This window comes from Prionailurus bengalensis, chromosome B1 (genome assembly GCF_016509475.1).
Source record: "Prionailurus bengalensis isolate Pbe53 chromosome B1, Fcat_Pben_1.1_paternal_pri, whole genome shotgun sequence".
NCBI classification, from domain to species: domain Eukaryota; kingdom Metazoa; phylum Chordata; class Mammalia; order Carnivora; family Felidae; genus Prionailurus; species Prionailurus bengalensis.
Genome location: NC_057344.1, coordinates 133196556 through 133223557, shown reverse-complemented (window position 1 = coordinate 133223557; position 27002 = coordinate 133196556). Strand labels below are relative to the sequence as shown.

Genomic DNA, 27002 nt, shown 5'->3' with positions numbered 1-27002 from the left:
TCTGGTATAACTCGCTTCTCTCACTTCTCTGCCTTCTGACAAAGTTCTTCTAGGGAGATAAGCAAGCAGCTACCTTCCCCAAGCCCTGGTAGGCCCACCCTGCTGTCATACAGATATATGAAGTAGGTTCTCAGTAAATGCTTGTCATTGGTCAACTGACTTATTAGATATCCATAAGTAGTCATCTAAATCCTGTACTGATTAAAGCAGAAATTCTGTTCATTCACTCACAGTTACTCCCCAGTTATACTTACTTGGCTTAGACATAATTTAGTTCTCTACCCTAATTTATCTTTGTGGTGTATGCTCAGTTACTAACTCTAATGTATTCATCCATCCACTAAGTTAGAATTTCTGGATCATTTCTTGTAATTCTTTTTCATGTCCACCAGAGAGCCTTCTGCAAAAATGGATGTTTGGTAGTAGTGAATTGGTTTTGTTTTTGGGTTTGTTTAGGGTAGAAAAGAAGTAACACAGATTTTGAAGTCAAAGAGGTCTGAATTAGATCTTGCCATTATTAGCTACTCAAATGCTCCATTTCCTCATCTATAAAAAGGATAATTAGAAAGGCTTCCCTGTGTGATTGTTGTGGAGAATAAGTGACATAATATATTCGAAAGAGACCCTTAATATTCATTTCCCCTCTCAGTCTCCAAAAAAAAAAAAAAAAAGCAAGGTTAGAGTCGTTCATGCAGCACTGCTCTTTTAGGTTTTTGTTCGGAACAAGCCTCTGAACCATATATATACAAATGCATAACTGACTATCGCCTAAGGACACACCAAAAGAGGTGAAATATCATTCCTTCATCATTAAATACTATGTTTTGTGGGGCGCCTGGGTGGCTCAGTTGGCTGAGCGTCTGACTTCGGCTCAGGTCATGATGTCGCGGTTTGTGGGTTCAAGCCCTGTGTTGGGCTCTGTGCTGACAGCTCAGAGCCTGGACCCTGCTTTGGATTCTCCCTCTCTCTCTGTCCCCCACCCCCACACTCTGTCTCTCTCTCCTTCAAAAATAAATAAATATTTAAAAAAAATTTTTAAATACTATGTTTCGCTTAATATTTAACATATCTAATGACTATTTCCCCACTAACATAAAATTAATGGAAGTATAATCCAGTGCACTACATTAACTTATTCAACAAACATTAATGATCAGTGATTCAACAAACATTTTCTCCTCATTGCAAGACCTATAAAGAGCGCTAGGTATGGAGTTTGAACAAAACAGGACAAATAGATCTCTAATGCCATGGAGTTTCCCAAGTTACTTTCAGGGAATACCACCTAGAAGAAATTCTTGTGCCTATGGAGTGCAACTATTCAGTCAACAACAGGGTATGGAAAATTGCTTATGTCGGAGTGCCTGGGTGGCTCAGTTGGGTAAGTGTCTGACTTCTGCTCAGGTCATGATCTCACAGTTCCTGAGTTTGAGCCCCACATCAGGATCTCTGCTGTCAGCACAGAGCCCGCTTCAGATCCTCTGTCCCCCTCTCTTTCTGTACCTCCCTTCCTCTCTCTCTTAAAATAAATAAACATTAAAAAAAGAAAAAAGAAAGTTGCTTATGTTAAATGCATAATGCTGAGGTCTGCAGTATCACTGCCAAACACCTATTTCTATTTTTTTAATACAAAGAAATGCTACAGTGAAATATACCACATGCAAAATATTAAAAAATGATCATGACCATTTTCCTCTGATGTACCAACAAATATTTTGGAAGGAACTAAAAAAGCCATATTTTGTTTCAGATCAAATAAAAAAGATTTGAACAGATAAATGTATATATACACTTTTTTCAAAGATTCTTCAAGTTAATTTTGCAAACATCCTCATTTTGTCTACTAAATTTCCAACCATTCATTGACTCTTGTATATCAGTGTCACAGGAGCACATAATAAATGTTGGAACGTCTGGATTCCAAATAAACACACTTGGATTTTAAAAAGGGCTTAATGGATATACTTTATTAAAATGGTGTTTTGAACACTGAGATATATGATTTAAGTCTGCTCACAATTACTCTAATACATACATTTAAAAGAATGGTCAAAGCAGCAATCATATCAACTCACTGGGAAAAGCACAAAGTACACCCAAGCAGCACTTTGGTTAAATTATAAAACAATGTACACAAGAGCACTTCAGCAGAAATTAAATTAATTCAGAACACATTAAACTGCTAAATTTTGTACTGGCATCCAGTGGTAGAACCATGGTAGAATTCCATGGTTTCACAGCCCGGAACACTCAGTTGACCATCACTGGACCATTTCAACCATCTAACAACCAGTGGGAGCTGCCAGAGTCAGTCAGTCTCATTCCGCATGCCAAAAGCAACAGGCAGGTCATCACATTTGGCTTCTAAAGACATGACATTTTATTTCTGCTGAGGTCATCCAGATAAGTGAATCTCATGAATACAATAAAATGTAATCCAACCAAAATTTTATGTCGCTTTCTACAGACAAGGGTATGTGAACAACTGAAATGCTAAATTCAAACCCATGTTTGTATTTAACTGTTTGATGCTAAACTTTAACCATTCCTTCCCCTCACCCTGCCTTGGCTCATTTTCTTACTATCATATTACCATGAAATAAATCCTTGTCCTTTCTTAGAAAGGAAACTAAATGTCCTTTCTGATATTGAGGAGTTCACATAGGCCTAATCATTCTCTGCCAGGATTCTTAGACAAAAAAGAATCAAATTCCACTTTGAAAACATAATTTCTATTTAGATTATGTGCTAATAATTCTTCAATGCAAGTAATTTTTTTTTTTTTATTTTGGAACTTGAGAAAAGTTCACATCGTAGAGTATAGAGATTCTAAACTGATCCCTTCAAAACTAATTTTTTCAGAAAAAAATTCATAAGACTTTGAAGCACTTCAGAAACACAAAAATCTACAACAAATGAACAGTTGATAGAGAGCAGGACTGCATTTACTTGTGAATATACAAGGTACTTAAGAACTTATACTTGTGAAAAATCACAATGATTTTAAGCATATTTTGCCAAATAAATGTTGGCAAATAGTTTGGCAACACGTTTTATAAAGATGATTTATGTACTACACATAAATGAAAGGCAAACATAAATTACAATGGATTTAAATTTAATTACATTAATATAATCTGCATTATACCTACACCCACATGTTAATAACCACATAGCAAATTCACAGTTATAACTAAAAGACTAAATTTAGAACAGTTCTTTTTTTTCACTACTGTTTGCATAATTCCTTGTAATAGGCCTAGAAGCTGAAAACATGTAAGCTTATTATCTTTTGTGGATTATAATAATCTACAAATGATACTTTAACATTGTGGCTTGAAAAACAAACACCAATATGTTTTTATGCTTAAGAAAAGTTGACTGATTTCTGCTTTTTGGGTAAAGCAGAGCAAAGCCCACCCCAGACCAAGGCCGACACAGCCCTACAAATTTGTCTTTGTAAACCTGGCAATCCACCTCGATGAATCAGTGACTTCTGAGCTTGACGACATCACTCCCACTCTCAGTTTTTAAAGTAAAAGAGAGGAATAGTAATGTGAAGAATTCAAATCAGAAATGAAACCTACATTTTCAGAATGTCATTTTGTGCTTTAGAGTTTTCGTCTGCTTGTTACTTCCTAAGTTCTCCATACTCCTAAATGACACTTCTACATTTAGGTGCCGGGACCTAACTCAGCAAGAACAAGAAAGTTTTCCAGCTTTCTTAGCCTACTTTTGGTTCCTCACTTCCCAGACAATGAACAGAAGACTGTTTTCTTTCCTGTAATGTTCTTTACTTTTCACTAAGCTTCCTTGAAAATAAAAAAAAAAAAATTCAAATATTTCTTTGTCACCTTTTTTATCAAAAGAAAATTCCTGATTAATATATGCAGGAAAACTCAAGATTTATTTTCTTCCATTCCCAAAAAGGTGAGAAGATGTGAATATTTATATTGGGCCCTCTTCCTTCTAACAAACCTTTAAATAAAACATAAAGACAGAAAAAAAACTCAACCATGAAAACCCAAAGTGGAAGGAATAGACTATATCAACTTGACCTTCTTGGTTTCTTTTTTTGTTGTTGGTTTCTACAACAAAACTCCACGCCATTCTTAACACTCAGCATTTTTCTTACATCCTATTATTTTATTTGCACATTACCTAGAGCAATGTAGCTTCAAGATGCTAGTCTGCTTCTGTGTTTTCTGCATAATTTACCTGCCATAAAATATCTCTGCCATTTTCAATCTATTTCTTCACCTGCCAATAACCATTTGTTCTCCGCTATAAAGCTGTCCTCCGTCTGTCAAGAGCCCTTGCGATAAACATATTAATAATTTAAATCTCACTGGTGAAGGAGCTATGCAGGATTGTTCCCTTTAATTCTCTATTACTCCAAAATTTACATATGTACATACCTCCACACATATAACAAACTTACATTGTCTGCAAAATAAACTGCAGATATAATTTCAAACACGCATGTAGAGATTCACATTTTAACAGCAAACTTACATGCAGATATAGAGTTTTACATTCCTAAATTACAGTAGCAAGCTGAAATATAGAATGCTTTAATGTTTTAGATTTATTCTTTGCTTTGAATCTTAGAAAGAAGCAAAAAGGAGACATAAACCTCACGCTCTCTCTCTCATATTATCAGACAATGTGGTATTATTTTTACTGACAAATTATCCAACTTGCTTATTCTATACAAAAGGTGATATAAACATACTACATATAAAACACAAAAAACAGAGTTAAAGATAACAAATGGAAACTTCATACAAAATACTGGATCCCATCAGTATTTAAGTTTGTATGGCTTTGACCAAAAGATTTGGCCTGTGCATACTCTTCTGATATAAAGAAGTAGTCTATGTATCTATATAACATTCTTAGCTACAGAAAAAGAGGCAATGAAGGGGGTTGGGGGGGAAGGGGGAAGACCAAGTGACACAGCTGACATTCATAACTGCACTGTTGTAAATATGCATACAATTTAGCAGCGCCATATTATCTGAATTAATGTCTTTTGCATTGTGAAATTTACCAGTAAGTGGTCCAGAATACAAAATATAGTCACACAGAACTCTGTTTTCACACTTACTCCTTGGTAGAACTATTGAAAATAAACACTTGCAGCTAACACATTGCAGAGCCGTCAAAATATCTACTAGTTTTGAAGAACTTGAAGGCAAGAATCTGTTCAAATGAAGAAAGAACAGAAATGATCAGACGAAACTCGTAGCTGCCTAAGAGTTTTAAAAATTAGAAATTTAACATTCAGCAAGTGCGTCAGAACCACTTTTCATTTGCTCACTCAACTTAAAGATTCACCACAGTTGAATTACACATATATTTATACTGAGTACATACAGTTGAACATAAATATAAGTTATTAATGAAAAACTACTATGTAAATGGTTACTTAGTTTACACTGACTTGTGTACTGATCTAGTGAGTCACAGAGGCATCCAGGCACAGCTGACTTGTTTGATCTAGTAAGTTTCTTGACATACTCAGTGAAAAACTGTTTCACAGAAATTCAAAGTCCCAGCAAGCAGTCACGCCCATCGTCCACTGGAGGCAAAGCTTCTGCTGAATGAGAAGTTGATTTTAGAGCTCTTGTATTTCCCCCAGGCACCAAAAGGCACTACTACTGCAGTACTGTTATCTTCAGTACCAAACTGTATTGCCTGCAAGGTTTGGCAGGAAGGAAGAGAAAAACACAGGAAATCAGAGTCCGTACAAAGAGAAATAATTGTTCCTCTAGAAGGCTATAAACTCATTCAAAATACAGTTACTGGGGCGGCTGGTGGCTCAGTTGGTTACTCATCTGACTTTGGCTCAGGTCATGCTCTCACAGTTCGTGAGTTCAAGCCCTGCATCAGGCTCCATGCTCAAAGCCTGCTTCGGATCTCTCTACCCCTCCCCTGCTGTTTCTCTCTCTCTGTTAAATTTTTTAAAAATGCGGTTACTAACCCAGATACTTCACAATGGTTTATGATTCATTCAACATGTATCAAGGTCCACACAGTTTATTAGATTGCACATAGAATAACAGATGATTCCCGCCCCCCAAACAACCATATTAACTATATCCCAGTGTAGCAATTTTAGCAACAGAAATACCAAAAGGACTAAGGTACAAGATATACAGCTCTTGAAGAAAAATATAAAACATTTAGCACAAAGACTAACACAAGGTAAGAATTCAGTGTTAGCTTTTACCTGGCAATTCTGCTTCTAGGAGTTTAGCCTAAAAATTAATACCCTAAGGAAATGGATGTGTATAAGATATAATGACAATAAAGTTTATTATGCTCCCTACAAAATGGAAAAGTGGCATAAACTAAATTTTCCTACAGTAGGAGAATTATAAATCAATTTTAGGGACTAATTCAAATAGGAAATGACATAGTCAGCATTGTAAGAAGTGCTTGGGATTATATTCAACAGCAAATGTATTTTAAAAGAATTCACAGCCTGAGGCCAAAACTGTGAAGGAAAGGGTTGATTAAAAATATCTGATATAAAAAGCATCAAAATATAAAAAAGTTTTACAAACAAATTGAAAGACAAAAATATATATACTTAACATATAGGAGGTTTTTAGAATAACTATAACAAAGACAAACATGTCTATAAAAGAATGGAAAACAGCTATCCACAGACAAGAAATACAATGGCTAACAAACCTGTGCAAATGGTTAGTTTCACTAACAAAGAAAAAAGATGCAAACCAAAAACATTAAAATTTTATTTTTTTTTACCTATCAAATTGGCAAAAAACTATGACAAGAATTTGGAGAAACAAACTTTATAAACATGCTAGAGAAAAGTATAAATTGGAATATCATTTCTGGAGGGCAATTTGGCAAACTTAGTAAAAGTTCTAGATGGAGCGCCGGGGTAGGCTCGGTCGGTTAAGCATTCGATTCCTGATTTCGACTCAGGTCATGATCTCACGGTTTGTGGGTTTGAGCCCCAAGTCAGGCTCTGCACTGCTGTGGAGTCTGCTTGGGGTTCTTTCTCTCCCCGTCTCCATCTTTCTCTGCCCCTCTCCCTCTCAAAATAAATAAATAAACTTAAAAAAAAAAGCTTTAGAATACATTGTATTCTTTTTGCCTAGCAATTTTAAGAACTTCACCTGAGAAAATAATACATGAAGGAAGCAGATATGCACAGAGATACAATAAGGTTTATACGGTGCTCCCCACCCCCGCCATAAGATGGAAAAGTGAACATAAACTAAATTTGCTGATTAGGGGAACTAGTAAATGAATTATGGCACACAAATATAGTGGAATACCACGGAGTCATTAAAATATCACTACCTATGTGAATGAGAACACATGTATCTCAAAACAGGTAGGTGAAATTAGGAGAGAAGTGATCATCCATGGAATTGGGCCCATTTCTTTAATCTCATGAACACACATAGTAACCAAGAGAATAATTCATGCTCACCTGTCTATTTTCATGCAAATAAAAGTAAGGTATTTTTAAGTAAGGTTTCATGTCTTAATTACAAATATTAGCACATAAAAGCTTGGGCTAAATATGCCTTACTGGTTGCAAATGTAAGAATTGGGAAATGTAAAAAATAGCTGTTAAATTAAAGCATATCTCTAATGATTAAGCAATGGCTATAACTTAAAAGAGTTATTGAACCAAACAGAATATTAAACAGCACATGGAAATTTTGCATTTTCTTCATTGGGTATTACTGGATATTCCCAGTTTTAGCTCTGACACACTAACACATAACCTATCCATATACCTTTTTAAATTTGTTTGTTTTTTTTTTTTCACACACCCATTTTTAAAAACCAGAAGTTGCCTATGCTATAGTGTTCTTATACTGGATATTTATTTGGAACAGTTTAGTTTGGTCCAGTGGTTGAATTCAGAAGCTTAACTGGCTGGGTTTGAAGCCCAGTTCCACAACTTGATGGTTTTGTGATCTTGAATAAGTTACTTAACTTCTCAGCTTCTGTGCCTCAGTTTTCCTCATCTGTGATAAGGGATAATACTAGCTCTAGCCTCAGAAGGTTACTGTGAAGATTGCATGAGTTAAATATGTATGAACAGAAGAGTGTCTGACACATACTGATATTACTATTAACTATGATTATAATTTACTGCTGCTATTACTATCTTTTCCAGATGTGTACAAATCCAAAAAATAAACATAGCACATTCCTTGGCATACTAGTTTTACTTAACTATTTGGGAGAATTGTAAAAAAAAAATTTAAATTGGAAATATTATGGAGTCAAGTGTAACATTCATTGTAATACTCAGGCTAAAACACGAAATTTCAAAGAAATCTCAAGCCTGTGGCAGCCCCTCCAGGCTGCACCAAGACCTGCATCTGGGTTGTTCTCTCCTCCTCTCCCCCACCACCCACAATTGGGACTTTCTAGCAGAAGCTTTGCTGTGTCACCTGTTCAATCACTGCATGGGCTGCTTCATTGGGATCATGGCACTGATTGACAAAGTCACAAATCTCTTGACTGTTCACCATGAAGTTAATTCCATCTGTAGTGAGGACCAGGAAGCTGTCATCAGCGTGATGGAGCTGCAATCAGAACCAAATGCATAGACTCAGTCTTTGAATAACCTTCAAAATCCACAAAATTTTTTTTTGTTTGCTGAGTGGTCATCTGTGTTTAAAAGCTTCACATCCAGGCGAAGGGGCGCCTGGATGGCTCAGCTGGTTAAGCATCTGACTCTTGGTTTGGGTGCAGGTCATGATCTCACGCCTGGGGGGCCGTTCAAGCCCCGCATCGCGCTCTGCGCCAACAGCGCAGAGTCTGCTTGGGACTCTCTGTCTCCCTCTCTCTCTGTCCCTCCCTTGCTCACGCGCTCTTTCTCTGTCCAAAAAATAAACATTTTTTTTAAAAAGCTTCACAGTGAAAATGGAAGGCCTATAATTTGGACAAAATTAGCAACATTTAGCATCAACCACCAGGGACAAACCTAACGTTTACTTAGTATCACCACAAAGGAAGAAGCTAGATAGCCAAACGATGAGAGACAGCACATTGTAATGGTTGGGAGCACTGTCTCTGGAGCCAGGCTCCCTGGATTTGAAATCTGCCTCTACTTTTTGGCCGGGCAAACACAGGTAATTTCACCCATGCTCTAGAGTTGTTTTCTCTGTAAAATGGGGTGGGGTAGCTATCCTGAACAGAGCCTGGCACAGAGTAAACCCTATGTAAGTATCTGTTTGACAAAATGAATACAAGTGAACTAACTAGAAGACAAGGAATCATTCAATTAACAATCATTCGCTGCCATTATTGGGAGCCTACACTATACTGTGCTAGGTACTAGCACATGCAGAGAGGGAAGTGTCAGCTCACAACTGGGTGTGTGTTAGGGGAAGTGTAGTGTAATGGAGGCACTGATTAGTAGCATACAAAAGATGTCAGAGAAACAGAGGTGGGGCGATTATTTCGTTTGGTGGAAAAGGGAAGTGAGGGTCACATTCCAAGTGGTGGTGACTGGATGATCACGTGTAGGGGAGGAAGGGCAGTAGAGCCATTCTACCAGGTGAATTCCAGTGCAGAGTGAAGCAAAACCAAACCTCACTTCATCGTACAGTAGGCCAGTATCTTATTTTATTTGAAAAGTTCATCTATCCTTCCATAAACTCCTCCTTTCAAAAGCCATGTTGGGGGAGGGGGGGTGCCTGGTGGCTCAGTTGGTTAAGCCTCCGACTTCGGCTCAGGTCATGATCTGGCGGTTCGTGAGATCGGGCCCACATTGGGTTCTGTGCTGACAGCATGACAATCCTGCTTCAGATTCTGTGTCTCTGTCTCTCTGCCCCTCCCCTGCTCATGCTCTGTCTCTCTCTCTCTCTCTCTCTCAAAAATAAATAAACATTGGGGCGCCTGGGTGGCTCAGTCAGTTAAGCGTCCGACTTCAGTTCAGGTCATGATCTCACGGTCCGTGAGTTCGAGCCCCGCGTCGGGCTCTATGCTGACAGCTCAGAGCCTGGAGCCTGTTTCAGATTCTGTGTCTCCCTCTTTCTCTGACCCCTGTTCATGCTCTCTCTCTGTCTCAAAAATAAATAAATGTTAAAAATAAAATAAATAAACAAATAAATAAACAAACATTAAAACAATTAAAAATAAATAAATAAAATAAATTAAAATAAAACAAAACAAAAGTCATGTTGGTCAGGGGGCACCTGGTGGCTCAGTTGATTAAGTGTCTGACTCTTGATTTCAGCTCAGGTCATGATCTCATGGTTTGTGAGATGGAGCCCTAGCTGGGGTTCTGAGCTGACAGCACTGAGCCTGCTTGGGATTCTCTCTCTCCCTCTCTCTCTGCCCCTCCTCCCCGCACACTTGCTCTCTCTCTCTCTCTCTCTCAAAATAAATGAATAAGTTAAAAAAAAAAAAAAAAAAACAAGTCATGTGGCTGCAATTAACAGCCACATGACTATGGCTTTCTTTCCTTCTAAGAAAGCTTGTAGCTGGAAACAATCCTGCATCCATTCTTTGCATACGTAGCAAATGTTTGCAGGTTCTTCGTTACCTTGACCCTCTTTGTTTCTGGTTCTGCTATCACACCGCTGGTTTTAAGATCCAAATCTCCAAGACTCCTTGTCATTGCAAGTCTGCCATTCACATGAGGCTGTCCCAAACTATTCCAAGCCACAAAGCCACCACATTTCTTGATCCTGGTCCAAGAAAAAAAAAGGCTATGACATGATACCCCAGGAACAAAGGCATGGTTAAACTTAAGATGAAATCAGTTTAAAACTCGAGGTTACATTTCTATCTTGAGCTATATAAACATGATCTTCACAGAATGATCAGTGGAGATGGTACCTTTCTTTTTCATCTTTTCTTTCTGGAGTATGGTCAATGGTCAGCTTCATGGATTTTCCTTTTCTACACAAAATAGCCCTGCTGTCCCCAACACTGGCTACAACCAGCTCAATACCGTCTCTCAACAGGGCTACCGTTGCAGTAGTCCCAGAAGTCAGAAGGGTTGCTGCAAACAGTATTAAAAAGAGGGTAAGTCAGTGACAGTCAAATGATTGGATATGGAATTTTTATTACAAAATAAAACACAGGCATGTTAAACTAACACTGAAATGTATCATTCTAACTTAACTAGAGGTATGCAAATAAAATGCAAATGAACTATGTAAGTAAGAGCATGCAGAGAAAGAAGTATTTAATTCAGTAACAAGGCTCCATGCAAACAGAAAAAGTTGCTAACCTAATTTGGTAAAAAGTGCATCACTGTCTCTAAATGGCCTCTATATAAAGTAAAACTGACTTGAACATATAATAATTATGACAGCCTGTGTCTACGTCAGCTGTCAGGATTAAAAGTATTTTAATGAAACTGGTTAATACAGCAGGATTACTTTTAGGTATGAGCCCATTCAGGCAAGCTGACTTTTCTATAATCTATGCACTCAGAAGATTTTCTCTTCCATTTCTTACTCCTATCCCGTGAAAGTATTACCGGTTAATAAGCTAAGCAAGAATGCCAAGGGCATACCATCTGCTCTTAAAGTGCTGTATTTTATATTCTTTCCTTTTACAATGGTTCTAATATTATAAATGTTCACCAAAAAATCCTAAAACAGTTAAAGGTTCACATTCTTTTCTACTTATCTTTGTCCTTCACACACATGAAACAAAGTTACAGCCATCATTATATTAGGAAAGTATGGGAGGGCGGAGAATGAAGTTCATTCTAGCTTCCCATATGCTTCCTTGGAGTTCACATTTAATTTTCCCTGACCAAAATCAAAATTAAATGTTACTTGGCCTGAGGTCGTCATTGTTTCCTTCATCCAGTCCAAACTGCATTTTTGCATCTTTCTTTGATTTATTCGAACAGTGTCTGCCCTACTTTCTTTATCATTTGTTACAAATTTTGAAGGTGCATTGAGCCTTGCCAAAAGTGAGAATAAGGGAAAAGTGAAATTAAGGGCTAAAAAGTAAAGCATACTGGAAGAAACTGAAAAAGACAACTTATTTAAAGCAGGTATTATCTTCAATAACATGGTTAATTCTTTAAAGCATCTACATAAAATACTCAGGTGATCATCCAAAGATGTCTTCTACAAAAGTAGGTTTAGGAAAAATGAAGTGCTACTGATTTGACTGTATAAGGCTCAATCTTACCAATTTTTTTTTTCAAAAAGACAATTTAAAAAATTTCATCAGTAATGCATTTTGGAAGGATATATATACTTATATACATATATATTTATTCCAATTGGTACATTAAAATGCCTGCTTTAATCAGAGAAGTAAAATGGAAAAAACATTAATAAACCCTACTTAATCTTTTATATCCATGCTCAATCTACTTTCTCGAGAAATAGCATTTATAGTTGCACTATCTTCCCATTTATCTTTTGATTTTGGAACTGTTGTGCAAGGTAATATCTCTGCAATGCTAAAACATATTACATATTTGTCACTGTATAACGTAAATGTCTTAGCATAAGTATCAGTGATGTTTACATTATAAAAGTTAACTTCTGAGTTTCCCAAAACATTATGTGATGCAATCTTCACAGTTTCACTACTGTGATTTTTTTCCAATGATGGGAAGAGCCAGGAAGAGAACACAGGCATTTACTTAGATGCTACCTGTCCAGGGAACTTAGTATTCCTCTCCTTTGTCTAAATGGTCAGCAGCAGCTGTTTTAAAAAGTGGTTTTTAATTAGTTACATCAAAAGAGTTAAAATTTCATAAATAAAAACTTCCAAGTTTAGCTGTTTAGGATTCTATTGTAATTCATGGCTCTGCCCCTTAGGAATTTAAAAGAGCTTGATTTTAAGGGCACCTGGGTGGCTCAGTTGATTGAGCATGCTCAGGTCACGATCTCACAACTCGTGAGTTCGAGCCCTACTGTCCGCACGGAGCCACCTTCAGATCCTCTGTCCCCCTCTCTTTCCGTCCCTCCACTGCTCTCTCTCTCTCTCTCTCTCACACACACACACAAATAAAAGAGCTTGAGTTTTTACCATCCCATCTTTACAGTTCCAAAATCCCAGATTTATGGGAAAGTTTTCAAAACTGACTGTTGATTCTGGCTTGCTAAGCATCTAAGAAGTAAATATTAAATAAGTATTTATTTAATTTAACATTTAACATGGAAGTAAAAAGTCTCACTTTTGCCCTAACAACAGAACTATGAAACTAAGACATCTGTCAATAAGGTCTTAACACTCACTGGACATTTCCTACTGCAAGTCATCTCAACTAATGGGACAGAGAGGATGTGGGAACCTTCCAGTAGTCCAGGCTAGGAACCGCTGGACTCCTTCACCTGGGACAAAATTAAGCAGATCTCTCTTTCCACTGAAGCCCAGCATATAGTGTCCACGGGCTCCAGGTCTAGAGCTGCTGACCGGGCACAGTTCTCTGCCACAAATAACACGCACAGAGGCAAATAGGAAATTCACCCAGGAATTGTGCTCAAACATTACAAACCTGCAACACAGGGGAGGACAGAGAAAGAGCTGCAAAATAAGGGCAAGGGTTTTTATTTTGGTAGAAATTTCACTAGCAAATTATATAATATTCCAGGAGATGCCAAATCAGCGATTCCAAGACTCAGTTTGCCTAAATTGATGGTATTTTGTAGTTGAGTCTATTTTTTCATCAGAGTAAAAGTTCTCAGTTTTACAGCTTCCCAAGGCAGGAAAAACTATATACAAACACATGTATGCAAAACACATATGTTGTATAACACAGTCACACATCTATATACTCATTCTCTCTCTCTCTCTCTCTCTCTCTCTCTCACACACACACACACACACACACACGCACGCACACACACACACACACACACACACTTCAACAGTCCTGAAAAATAAATCAGTACCTTTACTGAGTTGAAAGAAAAAAAAAAAAAAAAAACAAAAAAACCTGTCAATTTGTTTTGTGCTAATATCAGAACGGTCCCAATAACTAACAGGAAAATTCATGGGAATAGCAGTGAATAATTTGATTCTGACAATTTAGAGAGGATGTGAACTACAGTATACCACCAAATTAACTGGGATTTAAATTTGTATCAGGAAGGAATCAAAGCACCTCCTATACCAAGATACAAGAAGTACCATATTTGTTAATGAGGCTTGATGCATTGTTTTGGAATAGAATGATTAATTAAAATTCATTGTTTGAATATAGGTTAGTGAGGCTCTTGAGTGCTAATGCATGTTTATAAGTTCATGTAATTCATAAAATGGGTATTTCTGCAGCTCTCTCTTTTCCCCGGTGTTGCAGGTCAACATATCAAAAGAAAAATGATCAAGATTTTGAATGGCAACATAAGAGTAAAAGCTGTACTTTTCAAAGTATAACCCCCCTGGCAATTACTGTTTATTGTGTAAACAATTATCTGTATAAACCAATACACTTTCAATATTTATTAAACATGGGTGTTCTGGACATGTATGACTCACGAACACCAAAATCAAAGTAATGAGCTGAAGCAGTAACAGCACAGTAAGTATCTCTTCCACATTGTCCCTATTGTTTTTCCTTTTGGCTGCCCTCAGTGTGAGAAGGGTAGTCAAAAAACCGCCTTTCTAACACTGGTTATTTTGTAGAGATCAGATAATGTGAAGAGCACGGAAGTTTCCAGTGGAACTCATGATGCTATCACCAACATCTCACACTCTGAAATCAGAGCAAGACTTCTCTTTCTGATTCATTTGTCTCTTGGGGAGCTTTGCGGCTTTCAAACCTTATGCAATCTAGAAACCCTTGGAAGAGTTTATAGGACATACAATATATAATCTTAGTTTTCTACCATCCCATTTGTTTTAAGTGATAGTTTGTTCATAAACAGTAGAGTAATGGGATATCATTTGAATTTACTGCCTGGTTTCATTAATTGTAGTAATATATATAACTGGCATGAATTACAAAACATTTAAAGACGATGATGAAATTAGCTTCATAAATAAGGGTGATTTCAAAATGTGTCAACAACAGATCAATAAAAAGAGCCAGCAAATTTGTAAGGTCAAGATTCTTGCAGTTTCTTCATAGGTGGCACTCTGATTTTATTCTCCTCAAACCACCCCACTTTAAACTGAAATAGTAACTATTTTTTTTTTAATTTTTTTAATGTTTATTATTTTTGAGATAGAGACAGAGACCAAGCAGGGAAGGGGCAGAGAGAGAGGGAGACACAGAATCAGAAGCAGGCTCCAGGTTCTGAGCTGTCAGCACAGAGCCCGATGGGGGGCTCGAACTCGCAGACTGAGGGATCATGACCTGAGCCGTAGTCAGCCGCCCAACTGACTGAGCCACCCGGGCGCCCCGAAATAGTAACTATTTTAAATGCTAATGGGATAATTGGAAGCACTTTATGCAGATGTGACAGCTTTGGACCAAAGTCTTGAAAAGAGGAAAATGTTTTACGTTCACTTTATTTCTTTTACTTACCCTCCAGAACGCTAATATAGTACAATTTAGGGGTACTTCTCCCATTTATACCCCCAAATTCCACCATTAGTGATTCATTCCTAGGTTTTAACCTCTTTTCAGGCTCCCCTTACTTAAAATTCAAATCCACCCAGGAGTGATAATTCATTAAAACATATATGTTATATTAATAATTTGGTTAAATCGGCTCCAGGATAATCAAAGAATAAATTATAATAACTTTGGTGAGTGGGGTGCCTGAATGGCTCAGTTGCTTAAGCATCTGACTTGGGCTCAGGTCACGATCTCATGGTTGGTGACTTCAAGACCTGCATTGGGCTCCGTGCTGACAGGTCAGAGACTAGAGCCTGCTTGTGATTCTGTATCTCCCTCTCTCTCTGTCCCTTCCCCTCACACTCTGTCCTTGTCAAAAAAAAAAAAAAAAAAAAAAAGAATAAACATTAAAAAATACTTTAAAACATAACTTTGGTGAGAAAGAGCAGGCATGAAGATCAGTTCAGTCCAAATAATCACTGAGTGCCTTCCAGATTCTGTACAGGGTGTTTGTTGAGCACTGGAGATTCAAAATGAGTAAGCCATGGTCCCTACCTTTAAGCTGCTCACTGGAAGGGTTCAAGGACAGGAAATGGGACTGATGCTGATAGAAAAGGTAAAAGCAACTGGAGGGGGCAAACTGCACTTACTTCACCATTTTATTTAACTAGCCCTGGGTCCTAATATAACTTTGCTAAAAGGAATATTATCCACTCTTATAATACTGGTACCGCTTCAGTTCTTACTAAAAACCAAAACTAAAGTGTTTTAAAGAATAACTTTGAAATCTGAAACGAGGTATGTTCTTTTAATACACAAATGGAAAAGTTAAACAACTTACAGCGTTCTGTCTTTCAGTGGTTTTAACATATTTGATAAAACGGGCCCCAAATATCAAAAGGCAATTTTTAGCAAGGTTGAAAGCCTTGGCAACTTACTACGAATAAATCTCAAAGTTGTTTTCAAAATACTTATTTAAACACACACACACACACACACACACCAAGTGATCTATAGGAATACATATAAAATGAGATTTAAGAACAACAATGTCACAGTAGACCCCTTTCTTTTAGCAGCACACTAGGTATCATTCTGTTGTGCCCCATTATACTTGCAAACAAATAAATGGCCATTAAACAAAAGTAAATTTTAAAATATCTTATGAAAGGTCTGAGATAATTAACTCAAAGCATAGGATGGATGAACTCAGTTAAATAAATACAGTTTAAATTTCTTATTCAAAATTAATTATATTTTTATGATTAATTTCTTTGCACAACTGTTTATGAGTAAGGCACCTTTAGAAAGTTTCTTTTAAGGTAGGCAAGTTAAACAAATTCTTTCCCTAAGTTCAAAATGCTCTTTAATTATATTTATTATTTAATAAATGAGAGGGCTCCTCTCATCTTTTGCACCGAATCTATCAGTTTTAAGCATCTTTGTCAATTAGATCCTTCATAGAAGGGCTGACTGCACCCATAAAGGGTTAATGTTTTGACTGTGGGCCACATTCCCAGGATAAACTTGTCTGCCTCTGAAAACCTTGCCCAGCAGGCTACCTGTTTACAGAACAGCCAGGATACCCACTTGCACTACAGCCAGCAAACATTGTGATGTGAGATACAGCCAACCTGGTAATGGATGAAACAAAGGCACACCAATATTCAGAGTTATAAAGATAAAACTATAACTGTTTTAATGTTCTCTTACATGTTGTTATCCATCAGGGACAAGAGCTAAATCTTCTACCTAAAATGTACCTTCTCTCAACCTCTCTTTTCAAAAGTAAGGAGCCAGCTGGAAGGGAAAAAGTCCAAAGGCATGAAGAAGAGAAAATGGTCCAAGTCAATCTACCAATGAGAAAATAAATCCCTGAACAAAGAGAGTGGAATCTAATGCTTTTCCAAGAAGTACGATGATGGTAAGGTTCTCAAAAAAGGGCAGGAAAAATCTCGTAAGATGGCAAATAGAGCCATCCTAGTCATCTTCTGTACGTTTTATCAATAAACATGCCCATGAGAGAGGCCACTGTGGGTGCCAGGAAAATCCCAGCCCTCACTCTGCAACTGGCCTTATCTGCAATTTGAGGAGAATTTCCATCCCTATGCTCTCTCACTGAAAATTGTGAAATGTTATTTCTATGATGCTTTGACTTCCTTTAAATAAAAAGATGAACCAAACACTGATTAATATTGCATGATTCGCTTTCAAATCAGTTATGAGGTCTGTATGTGTACATTTACATGATCACTGCAGAAGTTTTCAAGATTATCTTTATGAGCAAAAGATTTTAGGGCCAGCTAACTAGAAAACACTAGCTACATTTTTCTGAATGCTTTTGATAAATTTAGTCAAAATCAGAAACATTTTACTTTCCAAATTTAAGGATAGCACACAAACTTTTAAATTGAGCTGACATGCCCTTGTGTTTAACAGATAAAAACAAAAATATCACTATTTACCACAAAGCTGCAAGAGCAGGCTTTTTCAGAAATGGGAGAGGGGCACCTGGGTGGCTCAGTTAGCTAAGCATCTGACTTTGGCTCAGGTCATAGTATTGCAGTTCGTGAGTTCGAGCCCTGTGTCCAGCTTTGTGCTGTCAGCTCAGAACCTGAAGCCTGCTTCAGATTCTGTGTCTCCTCTCTCTCTGCCCCTCCCTGCTCATGTTCTGTTTCTCTCTCTCTCTCAAAAAATGAATAAGCATTAAAATTAAAAAGTGGGAGAACACAGATCTTTCTTCTAATTAAAGAAAGTAGTGCATATTAGCCATTGTCTTTTCTTATTTAGGACCACTTAGTAATTTTTTCTTATCTTCTACCTGGCTAAACAAGACTACCCAATAGTGTATTTCAGTACTTGCTCATCAGATTCATCTAAAAAAACAAAAACAGTAAACCCTCTCATAGTATGGACCTTTTATCCATTAAAAGAACAAAGTTTAAAAATCTTAAATCTTTTTAAAATTTAAATTCAATATCAGAACCATTTTAGAGCTTCAATTTTTGAAAATGTCTCCAATATACTTCATTTAAAAGTGAGGTGCTAACATTACCTTGGATTCCAAACAGCATTTAAATTTATCCCTTATATAAAATCACTTTCAACATAAGCATCCTTACAAATAAATTTACATTAAAATTCCCACCCCTAAAGGGTTTAAGTTGTTTCCTCTGTACTAGACATTCCCCAGGCCCCTACAGAATGTGATTGTTTTACTTACCATCAGCAGACAGGTGGGCATGCCTTGCAAAGGCTTTATCTATTTCTAGAAAAGCCAAGGTCAATACAGTTTCCAAGTTCTTCTCCTTAGGAAGCAAATCCCTTGGTGGGGAGAAAAAAAGAGTCCCAAAGAATCATTTTTTAATAGGTTTCTCTTCTTCCTCTAGCTAGCTGACTAGCTATTATTCCATATAAGGGACCTTCATGGTTCACCTTTCAGATGGACTCTTAAAATCCACAGATTAACAAATCAAATTAGGAAATAACTAAGCACAGACATAAGCCTTTAAGAACGGTAAAATGTAAGTCCAAGTCTTAATCCTTAAAAGATTAATCTAATCCTCTCTATCCACAACCCTGAGAGGTCAAGAGTTCTTTCATATTAAATTAAGCCACGGAGTTCAACATATGAATAAATCAACTGATGAGCAGCATGAATAACTAAACACAGGAAGACAAGAAATAGTCACATGTTCTCCCCCTTTTAATTCAAGCAGTAGTGTGATCCCCTAAAATACATTAATAATAACTGCAATAAATAAACTATTTAAAGACCTCCAAAACAGCCTCGTTAAATGCATTTTCCTCATACTAATGCCAATCATTTAAAGCTATTCTTAACAAATATTCAAAGCTATTCATACCATTTGCAAGAATAATTACCATTTATTGAAGTACTATATGCCATGCACTGGTAGGAGTTAAGTGCTTCTCATGGCACATGAGATCATGTACTTTATGCTAACTCACTTGAAATGATCACAAATCAAGGGCTGTTGATTCTGGTCAATGGCCTCACCAGAGGAGTTGTTAAAACATACATTGCCTAGGGGCACCTGGGGGGCTCAGTCAGTTAAGCATCCGACTTCAGCTCACGTCATGATCTCACGGTCCATGAGTTCAAGCCCCCCATTGGGCTCTCTGCTGTCAGTGTGGAGGCTGCCTCCGATCCCCTGTCCCCCTCTCTTCGGGCCTCTCTCTCTCTCAAAAATAAATAAACTTTAAAAAAAGAAACATACACTGCCGAAATGGTAATAGCCATCAACCATCAGTAATAAGTGGCATGCTTAAGCTACTGTTTGTTCTTAAAGCAACACAATGGAACCACTCAAATAACTAGGTTAATAGTGAATGTTTCAGCCAAAAGCTTAAAGTTTAAACATGAAGTACAAAGCAAACTGCAAAGTGAAGAATTGAGTCATTGTACGTACATGATGCATTTCTCCATGTGGGTGTGACAGAAATCAGCGGCGGCAGGTCCTCCGTGTCCATCATACACGGCAAAGTACAGGACCTCATCGGTCAGCTGAGCGCTGTCAAACCGGTCTTCGTTCTCTTTCCGCCTGCCAATATGCGAGGCGCAGCCTACATTTTCCAAGCTGATTTTGGGAATCGGCTTGCCATACTTAATGCTGGGCGGCAGCAGAATCGGCTCATCAATGCGGTTATCCCAGATCCCAAAATTGTCCCAGGTGGCTGGACGCCCACTGCCATCTGGGTCAAACCGCGAACACCTAGGCTCTGAAGTGGAGCTGTGGCACGTGGGCGTCACCCGCCGGTCGTCCTGCAGAAGGCGGGAGCTCAGCAGCACTCTCCTCCTCACGTGGTTCCCGCCACTTCTGACCAAAGTAATTAAGGCAGCTGTTGACATAACTCAACTCCAGAGGACTCGGGAATGAGGGAAAGGTCGGTAGAACAATAATGGAATGTCTTCAAGAAAAATGATGCGACTGAGGACACACACAGAGAGAGAGAGAGATGCAATAGAGAGACAGAGACTCCATCAGTAACTTCATATATAACTGATATATCATTGGATATTACCAACATGTAAGGCCATAAAGAATATGGCACCTAACAGCCTGCTCCTAAGAATAGCAGATGGAAAACGAACTGATTTGCCTACCCCTTTCACAGTGTTTAAATTCTATTAAAATGTGCCAATGTATATATATCATATAGAACGTGTTTCTCAAACTTTAACCTACAGTCACCTGGGGAACTTGTTCAAATGCAGGTTCTGGAGGTGCCTGGGTGGCTCAGTCAGTTACCAGTCTGACTCTTGACTTTGGCTCCGGCAGTGATCTCACCTTTTTGGGTGTTTGAGCCCCACATAGGGCTCTGTACTGACCGCATGGAGCCTGCTCGGGATTCTCTCTTTCTCCCTCTCTCTCTCTGCCCCTCCCCCACTTGTGCACAGCTGCACACAAATATATACACTTAAAAAAAAGTAAATAAAATGCAGATTCTGATTTAGTCTGTCCAGGGCGGAGCCTGAGATTCTGCATTTCAAGACAGTAAGCTGCTGACCCAGCAGGCCCATACTTTGAGTAGCAACAATATAGAACACGGGTGTGAGTGAATAGTCTTCCTTCATTAATTCCATTGCTCTGAAGAAAAGGTAGGGGCAAATGTTAACAACAACAAAGTCTCTTAAGGGGGAAAGAAATAAGAAAAGTAACTGGTTAATAGAATAGTTATGACAGCTCTGTACTCAGAATGCCCAAGTTTTAGCAAAGACACAATTTAGGATCTAAATTCCATTTTCTTTGAAGATTTGTCAGCTTACTAAATTTCACATACTTTATTACTATGGTTAATGTAGAATGGTTCATGCAAACACTCCCAGAGGCTCCAGCATAAGTCATTTCTGATGTGTGTGATCGCTGGGACTGAAGGGAACCACGTTTGTGACTTAAAAGCAACTGATTTATTCATTTACACTACAGCTGCAGGTTTCCTCTCTACAAGCCCAGCAGCCCAGCCCTTCCAAGTACCGCCTGCTGACTGCTGCAGCAGGAGACAGCACCTGACACTAGACTATGTGTCTTTGAAACGATTACTCTGCACCCCATTTCTGGACTCTGTCCCAAAGTTGAATCCAAAGGCCTCCCCTGGGTGTTGTCAGGGGGAATTCCTACACTCCTGAAGAAAGGGCAGTGTTTCTGGCAGTTTTCCATACAAATAAGGTCCTAAGTAAGAATTCAACTCCACAGTACTTTGTTCTGTTCCTTTACGTATTAGAAACCAACTTGAAAAGATTTTATAATGCTGGTGCAGGGTATACAGGTATTATATTATTCTCAGTTGTATGTTTGAATTATTTCACAATAAAAAGTGAACTTGAAAAACTGTATCTCAGCAAAAGCACAAACAAAAACACACTCACAAAGCCCAATTTGAGTGAACCCATAAGTAAATGCATTAGAGATTTCAAACAATCATTTTCAAATACATTTTTGGAAATCAGTCTAGCTCTGTATCAGAACAGCCATTACTCCTTTCATTAAATAAAACAGTAGAAGGAAAGGATGAGTTTCCAAAGAGCGCCCTTGATATCTAGGGCCCAGTGAACAATATATGAGCCCTGCCTCCACAGAATTTAGAATAAAGATGGCCTCCCAAAGAATTAATGTATCATGAAAGACTTAGGAGACCATTCCTTCTTGGCCTTTTAGTTAATATCTTTTAGTACAAAAGACCAAAACTCACTTTTTTATGACAATATTAGGGGTGGAATAGACATAGTATCTCTGGTTACTAAGTATCAAAGAGAAACAACACATTATATTACCAAAAAGAAGTGTTTATAAAGATAATGACTTGTGAAGAAATTTCAGGCTGTATTACAATCTACTCTAGAGAACTAAGTACTGATTACTGATAGAGATAAGTCACAGAGCAGCTTTATACCATATAGAAAAAAATAAAACTTTTAAAAAATAAACTTTTAAAATAAAAATTTTAATAAAAATGTATTAGAAACCATTCACATTTGAAGAGTGCACCAGAAATTAGTGAAGTACTATTCTTTTTTCTTTCAAACTGAGGTATAACTGACAACACAACATTATATTAGTTCCAGGTGCACAATATAAGGAGTCTATTTTTGTATAAGCAAAGTAGTATTCTTTTGGCTTCAATCTGAAATCATGCGTGCCATATTCGGCCTTGGGCTATTTTGTAGTTGTTCACCTACTTTAAACAAGAGTTCTAGATTTAGAAACAAATACTGAATAAATTTTTTTACAGCTTTTCTAGGTTGCTCTTGTCTTTCCTCTCTCTCTCTCCTCCAAAACTCAAAAAATAAAACAGAGCTGCATTTTAGCAGGAAACAAATATCAACTAGAAACACTTAAGAGTGAAGTAAAATGCAAGTTGGGCAGTTTCTTTAAGCCTGCATGGACTGAAATCAATCATCAACCTGGCCTCCTTCCTCATTTATTCTTTGCACAATCATCTCAGAAAGTAAGCAGAATAGTCATAAGAAATCATTTATTTTATAAGGAATACTATTAGCAGCGATGACATGTGAACCAGATATATAGCTGGTTTACAAAACTAGGTCAGCACCACTTATGCAAGCAGGTGACATTGCATATTTCCAATGCAATAGAACTAAATCATTTAATCTCTATATTCCTTGGGAAACAATTCAAAGAAGACCTGTATTCCCAAGCTAAATAATGACTTTGAATTAAACCAGCACATCAGGAAAAGTTTCCTCCAGAAATTCAAAAAGTAATCAGCCATTAGCTGCCCCCAGTTCCCCAGATGCCCATGGAAATGACTACACCTTGACTAGCAGACAAAAGAGTATAATTTATGATGTGAAAAAAAAAAAACCCCAAAATCTGAAAAAAAAAAGGCATCAGTGTTCTTCATAACAAAAAGAATGGAGAACTGACAAACACCTAAGAGATATTTTTATTATTTGTCAGCTCAGCAATTATAAATTCGCATGCATTTATCATTCTGCAAACTAAAAAAGTTTTTCAGGAATCCTTTATGTCAATCTCTCAGTCAGAAGTCAGGACTAGCTTATATTTTTATAAACCATTTTAACATTCATATTCAAGCTTTGAAAGTAAAAGTCATCCAAAAGAGTCAAAGGGCAGAAGTAATTCTGCTTGAAAGCCATCTAAAGACAAAAATGTCAGAGCAAAAGTTAAAGAGCACAAGAACACATTACCCACACATCATATTCTACTAGCCAAAATAAAATGTAAAAACTATGGTAAGCAAGAAAATAAAGAACTTGGCTGGAATTCTAGTGACAGAACAGGTTATACATAACAGCAACCTAAACTATATTGATAGTCATATACCAAAAGAAAAAAGAAAATGGATAATCTTCCCTCTAGACCAAACTTTGCCATAATTCCTTTTTATTTCCCAATCAAAACAAAAATGCATGACCCACAGATTTACTTTAATCACATAATTTTTTTAAGAGTGTGAGTATGCACACACACAGAAACCCAATATAGTCTACATATTGTCAATAAAGAAATGCCAAAAAGTTTTCTGTTTTCATCATTTTCACAATGACTTTTGTGACCGAGACTTCTCCATCTTCCTCTTTAATGCTTTAATGGCTTAATCTGATACTTTAAAGTCCTGACATATGGGGGCAACTGGGTGGCTCAATCAGTTAAGCATCCGACTTTGGCTCAGGTCATGATCTCCCAGTTCATGGGTTTGAACCCCACGTTGGGCTCTGTACTGACAGCTCAGAGCCTGGAGCCTGCTTCAGATTCTATGTCTTCTTCTCTCACTGCCCCTCCCTTGCTCACACTCTGTCTCTCTCATTGAATAAACATTTAAAAAAAATTTTTTTTAAGTCCTGACATAGAACTCTTTGCCCAGTGAAAAATGTTGGCACTTGGTTTAACAATTCTCACTAGCAGGAGGGATTCTCAGCAAAGAGGTTTAAGTTGGAAATTCGCTGTGAGACCACGGGAGTAGACAGAGATTCTGCATGAGCACACTGCTGAAAACCCACACCCTGAAAGTAGGAAATCTCAGGTGAAATGCATCAGGAAGGAAAAAAAAAATGCATTTGGTTTGTAGTAAACTTTTGAAGTACATACTTGATTTAAAGATAAAAGGTGGTGAAGAAAAGCCACATATACAGCTATAAAATTGCTATGCCAATTGTACATTTTCATCTCACTCCCATTTTATTATCCCTCAATGGTTTAAACACCTCAGAGCTGTCCAAATTTATTTTTGGAAAAAGAGAGACATTCACTATCTCTGGCAGGAGGGTGCATTTGGGAATTTAAACAGTTTAAACGGTTTAAACTGTTGACTGCTGAAAGCAGGTCAAAAGGGCAATTTATGGTTGTAGCTTTAAGCACATGCCAAAATTATTCAGGTCTTCTAAGGTTCAGTTTACAGAAAGGTGTTTAGATCTATCCCTCCAGCAAAAATATTTTAGAAAGTATTCATATTTGTCCATTATAAAGCAGCATTCAGGTATCTTTACATCAGTAACTTCCACAAATGAAACACAAGGTAATTTTAGCATTCTCAAAGCCAATATTTCTTTTGTCTACTTTTTTAAAGACAACCACTGCCACCCAATACATTCAAATGGTATGGAAACTTCCAGAAAGTATTTCAGGAAATGTGGACTCCAATACCTTCTTTATCAGTACTCTGTAGGGGAAAGGAAAAGAAACTGTAATAGTCTACATGAGGGAAACAACAACAACAAAAAACCCCAAAGGATTCCCCTTAGGTTTGATGTGAACATGTTTGGATGTGTGAATAGAGGAAAGAACGTGGGAGTAGTGAAAAGTATTCAATGTTCTAATTCCATATATCTTTTAAAACATCTTAGTTAATGTGGATACAACTCACAGACCACATTCCAAACCTGTACCTTTACACTTCATTTAAGAATTTTCCTTTATATTCTATACTACATCAACAGCACCTCTCCTCTCGTCTTTCCTCTTCTTTAAGATTCCAGTCAAGGGAGGTGCCTGTGTTGATCGTCAATAGAAAGTGACTAAGGTTGCAAGAAAAAAAATTAGTACTCACTACTCAAAAATTATAACTGTTTTATTACCCAGTGGTGTATCTGTTCTTCTCCTCTAATACCACGACACCACTACTCTTTTTTCAAGGTCATTATAATTTGTCACTTTAGTCACTCCTTCTGAAACCGACGACAATCTCATTCCTCCTCCGCACTGGAGGAGGATGGGTGCAAAGGGCTGAAGAGGCCTTGCTGCTCATTTTCAGTCTGAAGCTCAGAAAAGCCGGTGGAGCTTTAGAGACTCCAAATTCCCCGTCTATTTTCACCGGAGTCTGGTCTTTGTCGCCTCCTATGAAATCTCTAATCTACAATAAAGCGGCTGCTAAAAAAGACACCACCAGCCACAAGGCCTCTCCTGGCAAAGCAAAACCCACATCCTCAGATCGACAGCAACCAGTTGTCTACAACCTGCTCTATTCTGGTCTCCTGAAACGCTCACCCTTGGACAGTTCAGAATCCTGGGCTCGCGGGTAGCCAGTGTGATACACCTCAGGAAGCACACCCTCCCGCCCGCGCAGCTTTGCAGATGGTTGCGCTCACCCCAGCACCTTCCGCCGCCCGGTCTCCGCCTCCCTATCACCCTCGTCCTGCACAGATCCTGGATGTCTCCACGTCACCCTCACCCCGGCAGCATGTGCAGCGACGATGCGGGGCTGACCCCTGCAGCATCCTAGAATCCGGGGTTCGAGCAGGGTGACTGGGAGCTTAGCTACAGGGAAACGCGAACGCGCAGCCTCCGCCCTTTCCACCATCCAGTCCATGGTCTCTCCTTCCTCCCAACCTTGTCCCACTCCACTCGCTTGGGTGGCGCCTGCAGCTTGCAGTCAAGTTCAAGGCCGAGCGCGGGTTTCTCAGCAGAAAACGCCTGCTGCCCGCCGTGAAGCCCGAGTGGGCCCAGCCGGGACATGCTACTCATGACCTCCAAAGGGAAGAACGTGGTGCACAGAGAACCCAGACACTGCTTGTCAGACTGGGGGATTTAAATCTACATTTCCCCTCCCCTCCCTGACGAACCCTTCGTTTAGTCTCCATTCCACGGACCGGGAGCGGTGGGATGTGACCCTGCCCATAAATAATATCATAAACTGTTAGAAATAAATGAAGTGCACTCTCTAGGCTCTTACCTCGCGATGGCAATGTCCCTGGAAATTTTCTAATTAGTTAACGGAGGGCGGGGAAGGGGCTTTCCCGGTAGGAAAATAAGATTGCCTTCCCCGATGTTTCCGATTTCTGGAGCAAGCAGCTAGAACAGCCACTGGCCCTCCTGCTGGAAAATCTCGAGAATTTTTCTCCTGCAGGGAGCCAGATGGAGAGGGGGAAGTCTGTTCTCGTGACTGACGGCAAGCTCTGGCCAATCCGCGTTCGGAGAGGCGGTTCGCCGGCCACGGCCCTTGATTTCAACCAATCATAGATTCCAATGGGAACGAGCCTCTCCGCAACTACAATTTGGTTTGG

General features: G+C 38.3%; 1 protein-coding gene across 1 annotated transcript; it reads right to left on the bottom strand.

The window, feature by feature from the left end:
* Positions 1-1939: 1939 nt before the first annotated feature.
* PPM1K (protein phosphatase, Mg2+/Mn2+ dependent 1K) lies at positions 1940-26872 on the bottom strand. Its single transcript, XM_043572204.1, has 7 exons — positions 26672-26872; positions 19930-20448; positions 18720-18820; positions 10852-11017; positions 10556-10700; positions 8454-8588; positions 1940-5700 (listed from the first exon to the last, which is right to left on the bottom strand). Exons 2-7 carry the CDS (start codon positions 20367-20369, stop codon positions 5569-5571), a joined length of 1119 nt encoding a protein of 372 aa, XP_043428139.1. The 5' UTR covers positions 20370-20448; positions 26672-26872; the 3' UTR covers positions 1940-5568.
* Positions 26873-27002: the final 130 nt, after the last annotated feature.